Below are 16,104 nucleotides of genomic sequence, written 5' to 3'. Positions count from 1 at the left end.
CAATAAATACTAAGAACAACAACAAAAAGAGCCAAAAAGAACTATCGAGAACCCTTGTATTCAGAAAGATAGTCTTCAACTGGTATGTGTGGGATGATAGTGTAGAGGGTGTAGCATGGGTCAGCTATGGCATTATAGGCTGGTTTGAGTGACAAAGCATAGTAGATAATAAAGTTTTGACCTCTTCTTGTATTTCCCTGCTGATTCAACTCACAACTCTAGGCATGTGAGTTCTGTCTGCCAGTCAGAAGAGGGGCAAATCATAGCAGAGGAAAAGGGAGGCCAGGATAAGACCTGCTGAACAGAGGTGTGGACTACCTTTTCCACCTTGACTTTCTACTCCACTGGGAAATAGTTCCATTAATCTGAGTTTGATGTCTGATAGGGTAGAGAAACATGCCATTATTATGGTTGTGATAAAGAGTATAAAGCCAAAGTAAAGTGTGCTGTGAAAGCCAAGATGGGAGGACTTGATGTATTCTGGGAATGGGTATCAGGGAAACATGTCAGAGCCACAAAACTAGTCTGGCAGCTAAAAAGCCTTGGGCCAGAGAACAGACAGGAGAAAGGGATCCCAAAGTAAGGGAGTAGCATATGTGAAAAGACTTAATTTTGGAAGGAGCATGGAATGGTGAACATAAACCTGAAGTAAGGTCAGTGAGCAAAAGGGAAGGTGGAAAGGAAGCTGGGATGTAGGGTACCAACTCCCTCTCATATCCATCTCTACCTGTCTTGCTATGTTAGCACTCTTTCTCTAGCCCAGGATTAACCAAAGACAGTAACCCTCTTAAAGACTAAAGGTACGTCATGGACACATGCCAATAGGGAAGGAATCAGAATCCATTAGGATCTCAAAGTAGAGCCTTGATCAATGGTTGGAGATTAAATTAAAAGTAATTGTGTAGGGTTGAGAATTAGGTGGAAAACAATATACAAATTCTGATCATCCCCTTAATCATAGCATGGGAAAGTACAAGGAATTAGAATAGAGAGATGGTACCTTGGATGAGAAACTGCTGGATGTGAATTCTGGACGCATTACAAATATCTGAGTTCGGCTTTCTGTTGGAGATGTGTTGTTGGTCCCTAAGATATGTGTATGTTGACTTTGCTCTTGGGGGAGCTTCATCCTTTTTTGTTCAGAAATTTGGGTGAATATGTGCTGGCTTTTAATATGAGGCAAAGGAGGGCAGACCACTTTCCTTTCTTCTTTTTCTTTAAGCATGCTGTTCCCTCTGTCAGTTTCCTATGGAATAATAGCACAAATTCAGACACTCCAACCAACTCCCCAGCATCTACCTTAGGCAGCATTACAAGCGCCTTTAAAAAAAAAAATGTCACGCTTTAGTCATTGTAGTTCCACTGGCCTTGAATAGACACCTGGCACATCACCTTTTGCTACTTTGCCTAAGCCTAGTCAAGCAAAACTCATGGGTAGTTTTTGTTTTTTTGCTAAATAACCTTGCCAGGTTCTGAGGAAGGCAAACCTCAGGAAAACGTAAGGCACACTTATGGACTTTGGCTGAGTAAACTTTCTGTCCAAAAAACTACCTAAATGAGTCCTTATCAAGTACTCTTCAGGCTCCATCCAGAAACCCATGTCTCCTTCCTTCCGTGCATTCTGATCACCATCATGCTGCAAATCATTTTGTCAAACACAATTCCAGAGGCAGGATACCGATATCCTTGTAGTCTGCATAAGACAGGTAGAATCCTTGAAATTGTCAATCATATTTAGGACTCTTCACTCTCAACATGGGCACTAACCATTACCTGGATTTAGACACATTGTTTAAACAAGGAAAATGAGTGTCTCAAAAATAACATAAATGCTCAGTAAATGGAAATTTCATATTGCCCTTGTCATTTCACTATGTTCCAGTCGCCTTGAATAGAAACATAGGAAGTTTTTTGTGTGTTGTTTGGTTTATTGTTTTTCATGAATAATCTCGCCAGGTTCTAAGGAAGGCAAAGCTCAGGACAAAATCATCCACAATTGTGAATTTTTGCTGAGTAAGCCTTTCTCACCAAGTAACTATCTAAGTGAATGCTTATCAAGTGCTCTTTATGCTCAGTCCAGAAACCCATGTCTCCTTTCTTGGGTATGTTCTGATCACAATCTTGCTGGAAATCATTCTATCAAAGCCCCAGTTCCAGAGGCAGGATAATGCTATCATTGCAGTTCTTATCAGGGAGAAGGATGTTTCCATATTCTCAAATGTATTTAGGACTATTTACGCTCACCCTGGTCAACTCCCATTGCTTGGATTTATACACATTGTTTAAGCAAAGAAGGTGTGTGTCTCTAAAATAATATAACCTGACTAGCTTCAATTTCAACAATAGAAGTCTATGTCTATCATTTATCCTACTAGAATTTTTTTTTTCTTTTTCCACAATAGTACCACTTTTGACATCCTGGAAAGCTACCCTTAAAGTGCTACTTCTTGAAGAGTGGTGAATGTTAGAGGTGCTTGCAGTACCTGCATCTAGAATGTGAGTTCCTTACTAGAGCAACAGCTGACAGCTTTCTGCCATTTTATTCCTCACTAAAAGGCTCCCAGTGTATGGGCTATGGAAACAAATCGAACACATAACATTGTAAGTTCTGAATTTTATCAAAGTATCTCTCAGACATTGTACTACCTTTCATCCCACCACATAACAACAGAAGGACCTGTACTGCTCAAATTCTAAAGTTCCAAAAAAATGCGTCTCACTCTTAGTGTCTCTATGACACTCTAGAATAATTTTTACCCTGATGGACCTCAGTTTTCACACGTGCACTGGGATTAACAATGACATTCTCATGGGTGTTATGTAGAATAAATGAAAATATGTACAGAAAGAATGAAGATTTTAATGTACAGCACAGGGTAAATGCTCAGTAAATGGAAATCTCATATTGTCCTTGCCATCCCACTATGTCTAATATGGGTTTGTGTGTCTTCTGCATTCAGCAGATATTTCCATGCTTTATGCTGACCTTGCTACTGGAAACCACAGAGCCATGTCTTAGTGGATATACTTTAAAAAAGAACTTCTCCATTCACTTCTACCAAAGGAAGTAATGTCATCTGATTGACAGGACTTTCTTGAACAATCAACTTTTCAAATATGAGTTAAATCAAACACTTCTGACACAACAATACAATTTGAGTGCCCCAAACTATCTTTTTTTGGATAATATTCTCAAACAGTGACTGTTTTTGTGATTCCTTTCAGATTTCCCCTCCTGCTACCATTCCTGTTCCTGATTCACGCCAGTGTGTCATCTGTGCTTTAGAAGAGACCTGAGAGCAGATCACAAAGTTAATAATGGTCAGCTTCTCATTTTGTGTCCAAGAGCATAAGGAACCCAAGGGATAGAAAAGGTCTTTGAGAGAACTCATGATGAGTGGGTAAGTTTTTCCTGGTCACATGGTGGGTGGTAGGGAGAGGGATGAGGAATGCTTTGGTACACCTCACGTACTGGAGACTGCATGATGAAAAAGAAATAGCTATACTTTCTTTTTCTCTTTATGAGGCCGACTATTTATGTGATCTTCCCGGCTGTATCATGTTCAAGAGAGTTTCGGTCACATTGAACGTTTCCTTAAACATAGAAATGCCTGTGCCATGTGCAGGGAGGTAGAAATCCTCACAGAGTCCCTTCCAAGCCAGCATCCATGAGAGAAGCAGGATGATACCAAAATGTCCAGTCATACTGAAGTAGCAGTACCACATTCTGGTTGAGGTGGTAATGTGGAGACAGGGTCCTCCATGGAATCCACTGCCAAAATAACAAACAGGCAAAGGCTTCTAACACCATCTCCCCAAAACACATATAGAAACAACAAAGGCCAATATGGATTCTTGTAACAAAAAGCATGTACAACGCTAAGAACAACAACAAAAAGAGCCAAAAAGAAACACTGAGCACTCTTGTATTCAGAAAGGTAGTCTTCAACTTGTATGTGTAGGACGGTAGTGGTAGAGGCTATAGCAAAAGTTATGCCTCTTTTGCTGAGAGTTTGGGTGACAAACTATAGTAGATAATAAAGGTTTGAATCATCTTGCATTTCCCTGCTGAATCGACTCACAAATGTGGGCATGTGAGCTCTATCTGAGAGTCACCATGAAATATAAAACGCAGCAGAGCAAAGGGAGGCTGGTATAAGAGTTGATGAACAGAGATGTGAACTATGATTTCTACTTCAGCTTTCTGCTCTACTGGGAAAGAGTTCCTTTAATCTGAGCCTATCATGTGATACATCCGTTAGTTGAAACATCTCGATTAGAATTCTGTCATTTGCAAATAAGATGTTTCAACAAATGGATGCAAGGTTGGAATTGCTCAGCCAAAAAAAAAATTTTTTTTTTCTATGCCAAGAAATTTGGAAGACAGCTACCTGGAAGACATCCATATTTATGCCTATTCTAAAGAAAGGTAATATAACCAAATGCAGAAATTATTGAACAATATCATTAATATCACACCCAAGAACATTTTCCTGAAGATCATTCAAAAGTGACTACAGCAGTATATCGACACAGAATTGCCAGATTCAAGCAGGATTAAGAAAAGGACATGGAACCATGGATATTGTTGCTGATGTCAGATGGATCCTGGCTGAACGCAGAGAATACCAGAAAGATGTTTACCTGTGTTTTATTGACTATGCAAAGGCATTTGACTGTGTGAATCATAACAAATTATGGATAACGTTGCGAAGAATGGGAATTCCAGAACACTTAATTGTGCTCATGAGAAACCCATACATTGATCAAGAGGAAGTTGTTTGAACAGAACAAGGCAATACTGTGTGGTTTGAAGTCACGAAAAGTGTGCATCAGGGTTGTATCCTTTCACCATACGTGTTCAATCTGTATACTGAGCAAATAATCCAAAAAGCTGGACTATATGAAGAAGAATGGGGCATAAGTATTGGAGGAAGACTTGTTAACAACCTGCTTCATGCAGATGACACAACCTTACTTGCTGAAAGTAAAGACGACTTGAAGTACTTCTTGATGAAGATCAAAGACTACAGCCTTCAGTATGGATTACATCTCATCAAAAAGAAAGCAAAAATTCTCACAGCTGGACCAATAAGCAACATCCATGATAAACAGAGAAAAGATTGAAGTTGTCAAGGTTTTCATTTTACCTGGCTCCACAATCAACGCCCATGGAAGCAGCTGTCAAGAAATCATACAACGCATTGCATTGGGCAAATCTGATGCAAAAGACATCTTTAAAGTGTTGAAAAGCAAAGATGTCAATCACCTCATATGCATGGGAAAACTGGACAACAAATAAGGAACACAGAAGAATTGACACCTCTGATTTATGATGTTGGCAAAGAATACTGAATATACCATGGTCTGCCATTGAGTCTGTTCCAGCTCATAGCAACCCTATAAGGTTTCCAAGGAGCTGCTGGAGGATTTGAACTGCCAACATTTTGGTTAACAGCTGAACTCCTAATCCGCTGTGCCACCAGGGCTCCATTGATAAAATAAGTAGATAAAAATTCAATGGTAATATGAAAGAATTAAACAATACTACCAACTTATCAACCAACTCCTACCATCCATCTGACACTGTGGTACTGTGAAGGGTGTGTGTTACTATGATGTTGGAAGCTATGCCACGGGTATTTCAAATGCCAGCAGGGTCACCCATGCTGGAGAGTTTTCAGTGGAGTTTCCAGACAAAGAGAATAGTAAGAAAGGCCTGGTAATCTACTTCTGAAAATTAGCCAATGAAACTATGTGGATCATAACAGAACATTATCAGACTCTCTTGCTTTAAACATAGCATCAGAAGGGATTAATCCCTAGAGAAGGACATTGTGTTTGGTGCCACAGAGGGCCAAAAAGGGTGTTGGAGACCCTTGGTGAGATGGACTGGCACGATAGCCTCAACTATGGACTCAAACATGGTGGTGATTGTGAGGATGACGTAGGACTGGGTAACATTTTATTCTGTTGTACATAAAGTCATCTTGACCTAATTGTTGTTTAAGAACACTTTATCTCAAAAATGCAGAAATACTCTTTTCGAATACACAGAAAGCATTCACCAAGATAGACCATGTTCTAGATAGAAAAAAATCTAAATAATTTGAAAATAATTGAAATCACCCAATGTATGTTTTCCGATCATTGTAGAATTAAACCAGAAAGCAATAATACAAATATATCACCCAAATCCATGAACACATAGGAATTAAACAGTACGTTTTTAAATATGTGTCAAAGAATAAATCACAAGATAAATTAGAAAATAGTTTGACCTAAATTGAAATGAAAAATGGTGGTATCTGCAATTTTAAATAGTTCTGTTATTAATATTAGCTGGAATATATTTGTTGTGGTGGTTAATACCTTTTTTAGGTTAAGGAAATTCCCTTCTATTCCTAGTTTAATAAGAGTTTTTACCATTAAAGGGTATTAAATTTTGTCATGTGTTTTTTCATCACCTATTGAGATCAACAGTGTTTTTTGTTGTTGTTTTTCATTTAATCTCTTACTGTGGTGAACTACATGGGAGTTTTGAATGTTGGATCGATCTTGTGTTCCTGATATAAAAGTCATTTTTTCAGGATATATTATCCTTAGTTATATGTTGCTAGGTTTAATTTGTTAATATTTTGGTAGGTATTTTTGCATCTGTGTTCATGAGGAACTGAAAAAAAAAAAAAAACCATTGTCTTTGAGTCAATTCCGACTCAAAGCAACCCCATGTATGTCAGAGTAAAACTGTGCTTCCCAGGGTTTTCATGCATGTGACTTTTCAGAAGCATATTGCCAGGCCTTTCTTCCAAGGTGCCCCTCAGTGGATTCAAACTGCCAACTTTTTGGTTAGTAGCGCAACACGTAACTGTTGGCACCCCCCGGAGACTCATGACAGACATTAGTTTTTAATTTCCTTTTCTTGTAGTATCTATATTTGGGTTTGACCTCAGGATAAATCCTGACATCATAAAGTAAGTTAGTATGTTCTTTTTTTTTTTTTTCTTATAAGGTGTATACAAAAATGTTTGATAGAATTCACTGATGAAATAATGTAGGCCCAGAATTATCTTTATGGAAAGCATTTTGTTTAATGGATTCATTTTTCTTTAATAGATATACCACTGTTCAGATGTTCTATTTCTTTGTGTGACAATTTTTTTTTAAGTTTTCTTTTATATGAAATTCTGCCATTTCAATTATTGCCTGATGACTCAGAACTGTAGGCTTGGTTTTAAGCTTTGTCATGATGGGTTTATAAAAATCCCAATTTGGAGACAGGAGGCGGGGCCAAGATGGCTGACTAGGTAGAAGCTACTTCGGATCCCTCTTGCAACAAAGACTTGGAAAAACAAATGAATCGATCACATACATGACCATCTATGAACCCTGACCATCAAACACAGATCTAAAGAGTTGACCTGAGTGACAGAGACTGAGAACGAACAACCACAGGGAAGCAGCGACTGTTTTCGGAGCCTGGAGCCAGCGTCCCAGTCAGGAAACTTTGGCGCCAGGCTTTGGACTGGGCGCAGGGGAGCTGAGCACGGCATCCTGAGATGGTGCAAACATGGGACGTTGCCCTAGCCCCCAGAAGTGACCACAGGGGAAGCCCAGCCAGTGCACGCAGACAGCGCAGCAACGCAGCTGACAGGAGAAAAAGTCACCAGGAGGCAGCGACTGGTTTTGGAGCCTGGAGTGCGGCGTCCCAGCTGGGGAAACTTGGCGCTGGGCTTTGGACTAGGAACAGAGGAACTGACCACGGCTTCTCAGACAGCACAAGCACGGGACTCAGGCCTGATCCTCGGGGGCAATCTAGACCCAGCCAACACACACAGGCTACACGCCCCTCAGTAATCTCAGATAAAACAGTCATCGCCAAGCAAGATAAGGAACTTTGTCTATACTCCTGGGTGCTACTCTCTCCTATCTATCTGATCCCTTCCATCCCCTTCCCAGGCTGCTTCATTAACATTGGAATTTCCTGGGCTAGGGAATGAAGTGCTCTGCAGTTTTTTTTTTTTTGTTTTTGTCTTTTCCTAACCCATTCTCCTGGCCTGAGAGAAGCAGCTATCAAAAAACCCAGGGACCAAAAATCCTTCCCTAATTGGACTACAAACAGAACCAGCTCCAGCCAAACATATGTGATCCACAATCTGGGGCTTTCATCCCTACAGGGAACAAGGTGGCTATTATAATGCAAAGGCAATTCTGATAGGGATCTGACTGTAACTGTTTTAGCAGATTACTGGAAAGACAAGTTTCCCAGGTCTAATATCTCTGCGTATTCAACAGACCCCTCACTGACCCACGACAGGGAACTGAGGGCTGAAGCTCCCCCCGGACCACCTAGCCTCCTGCCTTAGGGGTCTAAGGAGGGTGACACCTACCAATCTGTAGAGGTACTTGCATTGGGGGCCTAAGGTACAGCTGCAGAGCCCACCCACCAAAGAGCTCTAGGAATAGAGACACACCTACCTCACTGGCACTTGGGGGAAGCCTGTCAGCATCCTGCCCCCCCTGGAGTGTGAAACCCTCCTGCTACTAGAATCTGGTGCACACAACTATCACCACTACTTCTCTAGGTGGATAGGTGACAGTCTACACCACACACTTGATGACCCAAAATCAGTTTCTACTCAAGAATAGTGAATGGACTCTTAGGCTTATTTATCTGGTGACAGCCCAAACCAGCTGGTAATAGGACATAAGTGATTCAAAGGCTACAACAATCAAGACAGCGCAATCTAGTAGCCCATCTATGTATATTGAAAGAAAACAAAACAAGACTCAGTGAGCAAATATAGAATAAATCACTACAATATCTTAGAGATGGCTCGGAGACAGCAGTCAATATCAAATCACATAAAGAAGCAGACCATGATTGCTGCCACAACTCCCCAAATGAAAGAATCAAAATCTTTCCCAAATGAAGATACAATCCTGGAATTGCCAGATGCAGAATATAAAAACTAATTTACAGAATGCTTCAAGACATAAGGAATGACCTCAGAAATGAAATAAGGCAATCTACAGAAAAAGCCAAGGAACACACTGATAAAGCAGTTGAAGAAATCAAAAAGATTATTCAAGAACATAGTGGAAAAATCAATAAGCTGCAAGAATCCATAGAGAGACAGCATTCAGAAATCCAAAAGATTAACAGTAAAATTACAGAATTAGACAACTCAATAGGAAGTCAGAGGAGCAGACTCGAGCAATTGGAATGCACGGTGGGGGATCTAGAGGACAAGGGAATTGACACCAATATAGCTGAAAAAAATCAGATAAAAGAATTAAAAAAAATGAAGAAACCCTAAGAATCATGTGGGACTCTCTCAAGAAGAATAACTTGCGTGTGATTGGAGTCCCAGAACAGGGAGGGAAAACAGAAAATACAGAGAGAATAGTTGAAGATCTGTTGGCAGAAAACTTCCCTGACATCATGAAAGACGAAAGGATATCTATCCAAGATGCTCATTGAACCCCATTTAAGATTGATACAAAAAGAAAATCACCAAGACATATTATCATTAAACTTGCCAAAACCAAAGATAAAGAGAAAATTTTAAAAGCAGCCAGGGTAAAAGAAAGGTCTCCTACAAAGGAGAATCAATAAGTTCAGACTACTCAGCAGACACCATGCAGTCAAGAAGGCAATGGCATAACATATATAGAGCACTGAAGGAGAAAAACTGCCAGCCAAGGATCATATATCCAGCAAAACTCTCTCTCAAATATGAAGGCAAAATTAAAACATTTACAGATAAACACAAGCTTAGAGAATTTGCAAAAACCAAACCAAAGCTACAAGAAATACTAAAGGAAATTGTTTGGTCAGAAAACCAATAATATCAGATACCAGCACAACACAAGGTCACAGGAAGAACATCCTGATATCAACTCAAATAGGGAAATCACAAAAACAAATTAAGATTAATTTTAAAAAGAAAAAATGCTCAAAACAGGGAATCATTGAAGTCAGTATGTAAAAGATCACAATAATCAAAAAGAGGGACTAAATACAGGTGGCATAGAACTGCCATATGGAGAGGGATACAAGGCGATATAGGACAATACAAGTTAGGTTTTTCTTAGAAAAATAGGGGTAAATATTAAGGTAACCACAAAGAGGTATAACAACTCCATAACTCAAAATAAAAACCAAGAAAAACATAATGACTCAGCAAACATAAAGTCAAATACTATGAAAATGAGGAACACACAATTTGCAAAGAAAAACGTCTCAGCACAAAAAAGTAAGTGGAAAAATGAAATTGTCAACAACACACATAAAAAGGCATCAAAATGACGGCACTAAACACATTCTTATCTATAATTACACTGAATGTAAATGGACTAAATGCACCAATAAAGAGACAGAGAGTCTCAGACTGGATAAAGAAACACGATCCGTCTATATGCTGCCTACAAGAGACACACCTTAGACTTAGAGACACAAGAAAACTAAAACTCAAAGGATGGAAAAATATATATATAGCAAACAACAAGCAAAAAAGAGCAGGAGTAGCAATATTAATTTCTGACAAAATAGACTTTAAAGTTAAATCCACCACAAAGGATAAAGAAGGACACTACATAATGATAAAAGGGACAATTGACCAGGAAGATATAACCATATTAAATATTTATGCACCCAATGACAGGGCTGCAAGATACATAAAACAAACTTTAACAAAACTGAAAAGTGAGATAGGCACCTCCACAATTAAAGTAGGAGACTTCAACACACCACTTTCGGAGAAGGACAGGACTTCCAGCAAGACGCTCAATAGAGACACGGAAGACCTAATTGCTACAATCAACCAACTTGACCTCATAGACTTATACAGAACACTCCACCCAACCGCTGCAAAGTATCCTTTTTTTTTTTCTAGCGCATGTGGAATATGCTCTAGAATAGACCACATATTAGGTCATAAAACAAACCTCTGCAGAATCCAAAACATTGAAATATTACAAAGCATCTTCTCAGACCACAAGGCCATAAAAGTGGAAATCAATAACAGAAAAATTAGGGAAAAGAAATCAAATACTTGGAAACTGAACAATACCCTACTGACAAAAGACTGCGTTGTAGAAGACATTAAGGAGAAGGGAATAAAGAAATTCATAGAATGCAATGAGAATGAAAACACTTCCTATCAAAACCTCTGGGACACAGCAAAAGCAGTGCTCAGAGGTCAATTTATATTGATAAATGCACACACACAAAAAGAAGAAAGAGCCAAAATCAGAGAACTGTCCCTACAACTTGAACAAATAGAAACTGAGCAACAAAAGAATCCATCAGGCACCAGAAGAAAAGAAATAATAGGAATTAGAGCTGAACTAAATGAATTAGAGAACAGAAAAACAATTGAAAGAATTAACAAAGCCAAAAGCTGGTTCTTTGAAAAAATTAACAAAATTGATAAACCATTGGCCAGACTAACTAAAGAAATACAGGAAAGGGAACAAATAACCTGAATAAGAAACGAGATGGGCCACATCACAACAGACCCAACTGAAATTAAAAGAATCATATCAGATTATTACGAAAAATTGTACTCTAACAGATTTGCAAACCTAGAAGAAATGGATGAATTTCTAGAAAAACACTACCTACCTAAACTAACACAAACAGAAGTAGAACAACTAAATCGACCCATAACAAAAAAAGAGATTGAAAAGGTAATCAAAAAACTCCCAACAAAAAAAAGCCCTGGTCCGGATGGCTTTACTGCAGAGTTCTACCAAACTTTCAGAGAAGAGTTAACACCACTACTACTAAAGGTATTTCAAAGCATAGAAAATGATGGAATACTACCTAACTCATTCTATGAAGCCACCATATCCCTGATACCAAAACCAGGTAAAAAAAAAAAAAAGGTAAAGACATAAAAAAAAAGAACATTACAGACGTATATCCCTCATGAACATAGATGCAAAAATCCTCAACAAAATTCTAGCCAATAGAATTCAACAACATATCAAAAAAATAATCCACCACGACCAAGTGGGATTTATACCAGGTATGCAAGGCTGGTTTAATATTAGAAAAACCATTAATGTAATCCACCATATAAATAAAACAAAAGACAAAAAGCACATGATCTTATCAATTGATGCAGAAAAGGCATTTGACAAAGTCCAACACCCATTTATGATAAAAACTCTCAGCAAAATAGGAATTGAAGGAAAATTCCTCAACATAATAAAGGGCATCTATACAAAGCCAACAGCCAACATCACTCTAAATGGAGAGAGCCTGAAAGCATTTCCCTTGAGAACGGGAACCGGACAATGATGCCCTTTATCACCGCTCTTGTTCAACATTGTGCTAGAGGTCCTAGCCAGAGCAATTAGGCTAGACAAAGAAATAAAGGGCATCCGGATTGGCAAGGAGGAAGTAAAATTATCTCTATTTGCAGATGACATGATCTTATACACAGAAAACCCTAAGGAATCCTCCAGAAAACTACTGAAACTGATAGAAGAGTTTGGCAGAGTCTCAGGTTATAAAATAAATATACAAAAATCACTTGGATTCCTCTACATCAACAAAAAGAACATTGAAGAGGAAATCACCAAATCAATACCATTCACAGTAGCCCTCAAGAAGATAAAATACTTAGGAATAAATCTTACCAAAGATGTAAAAGACCTATACAAAGAAAACTACAAAGTACGAGTGCAAGAAACTAAAAGGGACCTACATAAGTGGAAAAACATACCTTGCTCCTGGATAGGAAGACTTAACATAGTAAAAATGTCTATTCTACCAAAAGCCATCTATACATACAATGCACTTCCGATCCAAATTCCAATGACATTTTTTAATGTGATGGAGAAACAAATCACCAACTTCATATGAAAGGGAAAGAAGCCCTGGATAAATAAAGCATTACTGAAAAAGAAGAAGAAAGTGGGAGAACTCACTCTACCTGATTTTAGAACATATTATACAGCTACAGTAGCCCAAACAGTCTGGTACTGGTACAACAACAGGCACATAGACCAATGGAACAGAATTGAGAACCCAGATATAAATCCATCCACATATGAGCTGCTGATATTTGACAAAGGCCCAGTGTCAGTTAATTGGGGAAAAGATAGTCTTTTTAACAAATGGTGCTGGCATAACTGGATATCCATTTGCAAAAAAATGTAACAGGACCCATACCTCAGATCATGCAGAAAAACTAACACCAAGTGGATCAAAGACCTAAACCTAAAGACGAAAACAATAAAGATCATGGAAGAAAAAATAGGGACAACGTTAGGAGCCCTAATACAAGGCATAAACGGAATACAAAACATTACCAAAAATGACAAAGAGAAACCCGATAACTGGGAGCTCCTAAAAATCAAATCCCTATGCTCATCTAAAGACTTCACCAAAAGAGTAAAAAGACCACCTACAGATTGGGAAAGTATTTTCAGCTATGACATCTCCAACCAGTGCCTGATCTCTAAAATCTATATGATTCTGTTAAAACTCAACCACAAAAAGACAAACAACCCAATCAAAAAGTGGGCAAAGGATATGAACACGCACTTCACTAAAGAAGATAATCAGACAGCTAACAGGTACATGAGAAAGTGCTCTCGATCATTAGCCATTAGAGAAATGCAAATTGAAACTACGATGAGATTCCATCTCACTCCAACAAGGCTGGCATTAATCCAAAAAACACAAAATAATAAATGTTGGAGAGGCTGCGGAGAGATTGGAACTCTTATACACTGCTGGTGAAAATGTAAAATGGTACAACCACTTTGGAAATCTATCTGGTGTTTCCTTAAAAAGTTACAAATAGAACTACCATACAACCCAGAAATCCCACTCCTCGGAATATACCCTAGAGAAATAAGAGCCTTCACCCAAACAGATATATGCACACCCACGTTTATTGCAGCTCTGTTTACAATAGCAAAAAGCTGGAAGCAACCAAGGTGCCCATCCATGGATGAATGGTTAAATAAATTGTGGTATATTCACACAATGGAATACTATGCATCAATAAAGAACAGTGACGAATCTGTGGAACATTTCATAACATGGAGGAACCTGGAAGGCATTATGCTGAGTGAAATTAGTCAGAGGCAAAAGGACAAATATTGTATAAGACCACTATTATAAGATCTTGAGAAATAGTATAAACTGAGAAGAACACATACTTTTGTGGTTATGAGGGGGGGAGGGAGGGAGGGTGGGAGAGGGTTATTTACTGATTCGTTAGTAGATAAGAACTGAAGGGAAGGACAATACTCAATACAGGGAAGGTCAGCTCAACTGGACTGGACCAAAAGCAAAGAAGTTTCCGGAATAAACTGAATGCTTGAAAGGTCAGCGGAGCAAGGGCGGGGGTTTGGGGACTATGGCTTAACGGGACTTCTAAGTCAATTGGCAAAATAATTCTATTATGAAAACATTCTGCATCCCACTTTGAAATGTGGCGTCTGGGGTCTTAAATGCTAACAAGTGGCCATCTAAGATGCATCAATTTGTCTCAACCCACCTGGATCAAAGGAGAATGAAGAACACCAAGGTCACACGATAACTATGAGCCCAAGAGACAGAAAGGGCCACATGAACCAGAGACCTACATCATCCCGAGACCAGAGGAACTAGATGGTGCCCAGCCACAACTGATGACTGCCCTGACAGGGAGCACAACAGAGAACCCCTGAGGGAGCAGTTGAACAGTGGGATACAGACCCCCAATTCTCATAAAAAGACCAGATTTAATGGTCTGCCTGAGACTAGAGGAATCCCAGCGGTCATGGTCCCCAAACCTTCTGTTTGCCCAGCACAGGAACCATTCCCGAGGACAACTCATCAGACATGGAAGGGACTGGACAAAGGGTTGGAGAGAGATGCTGACGAAGAGTGAGCTACTTGTATCAGGTGGACACTTGAGACTGTGTTGGCATCTCCTGTCTGGAGGGAAGATAGCAGGGCAGAGAGGGTTAGAAACTGGCAAAATTGTCACAAAAGGAGAGACTGGAAGGGGGGAGCGGGCTGATTCATTAGGGGGAGAGTAAGTGGGAGTATGGAGTAAGGTGTATATATGCTTATATGTGACAGACTGACTTGATTTGTAAACTTTCACTTAAACCACAATAAAAATTATTTAAAAAAAATCCCAATTTGTTTATTGAGCATCTCTATGACAGGACTCAGACTCTATCTTTTCTCTTTATCACCTCAGGGGTTGGTTTTATGCTTTGTTAGGAAGCGTCTAGAGTAGTCCTTAGTCTATTGCATGATATCTATGGCTAAGATGCAACCTTTCTGTTTTCTTAGCTAGATGTTCAGGGAGCTCAAAGGTTTATCTCTGCTCTAGCAACAAGAAATGGCCCTCAGCCCTGTTTGCTCCCTTGTACTTGTGTTCTGTTCTGAACCTCATAGCAGCTTCTCTCTGGTAAGCCTCATGTTGTTGACCTCCATATACGGGCAACCCAGAACTCAGCCAACAGCTGCCCCCCACCCCCTATATTGTTCCCTTCTTTTCATATTTCAGCTTTTCAGGTGCCATGATGTCTGAGCTCTGCCTCCTTGAACCAGTGTGATTGGCATGCTCTGCTTTGTGCCCACTAGTCTCCAATCAGAAAATTGATTTATTTTGGGTCTAGAACAATTGTGGAGCTTGCTTTGTAAATTTGCCTCCTCTCAGGGGTCTCATTCTTATGCTACCTGGTGTTTAAAGCCTGCAAATTGTCATCTCATGTATTTTATTCAGTTCTATTGTTGTTTATGTTGGTCATGACACTTTGCCAGAACTAGAAGCAAAAGTCAACAGTTAAATTGTAAATATTGATTTTAGCTATTTCTTTAAGTGCTATTTATTGCCATATACAGTAGATTCAATTCATCATCCAACTTTTTGCTTTGTGCACGTCTGTAATTGAGTAATTTTGTTCTGGAATTTGCACATATAAATTGTGAGAGGAAGAAAATATAGTTGGAGAACTAATAAGGAAATGATCTGCTTGGTTAAATGAATGGGGCCAGGTATTCCCCATCAAGCAGATGTAGGGAAGCTTCTTGCACGTTATTAGTGCCTTTGTGAAAATGACCAACATAGCCCCTTCTGG

The 16,104-nt window shown here is 39.2% G+C and overlaps 1 protein-coding gene across 3 annotated transcripts in view; it reads right to left on the bottom strand.

The window, feature by feature from the left end:
* The window catches only part of LOC100662124 (myeloid cell nuclear differentiation antigen-like), a 64,214-nt gene that overhangs the window by 30,909 nt on the left and 17,201 nt on the right, over positions 1-16,104 (bottom strand). The window contains exon 8 of one of the 3 annotated variants that reach the window (XM_023554148.2): positions 1,001-1,246. The exons of 1 other annotated variant lie outside the window; for it this stretch is intronic. In XM_023554148.2, the coding sequence (XP_023409916.2) occupies positions 1,001-1,246 (246 nt within the window). Of the gene's footprint in view, positions 1-1,000; positions 1,247-6,987; positions 14,948-16,104 lie in introns of those variants that run through there. One more of the 3 variants, XM_064282774.1, reaches the window with a different exon arrangement.

Source organism: Loxodonta africana, chromosome 3 (genome assembly GCF_030014295.1).
Source record: "Loxodonta africana isolate mLoxAfr1 chromosome 3, mLoxAfr1.hap2, whole genome shotgun sequence".
NCBI lineage: Eukaryota > Metazoa > Chordata > Mammalia > Proboscidea > Elephantidae > Loxodonta > Loxodonta africana.
Note: the sequence above shows the minus strand (reverse complement) of the source record. Positions and strands in the feature narration are given on the sequence as shown.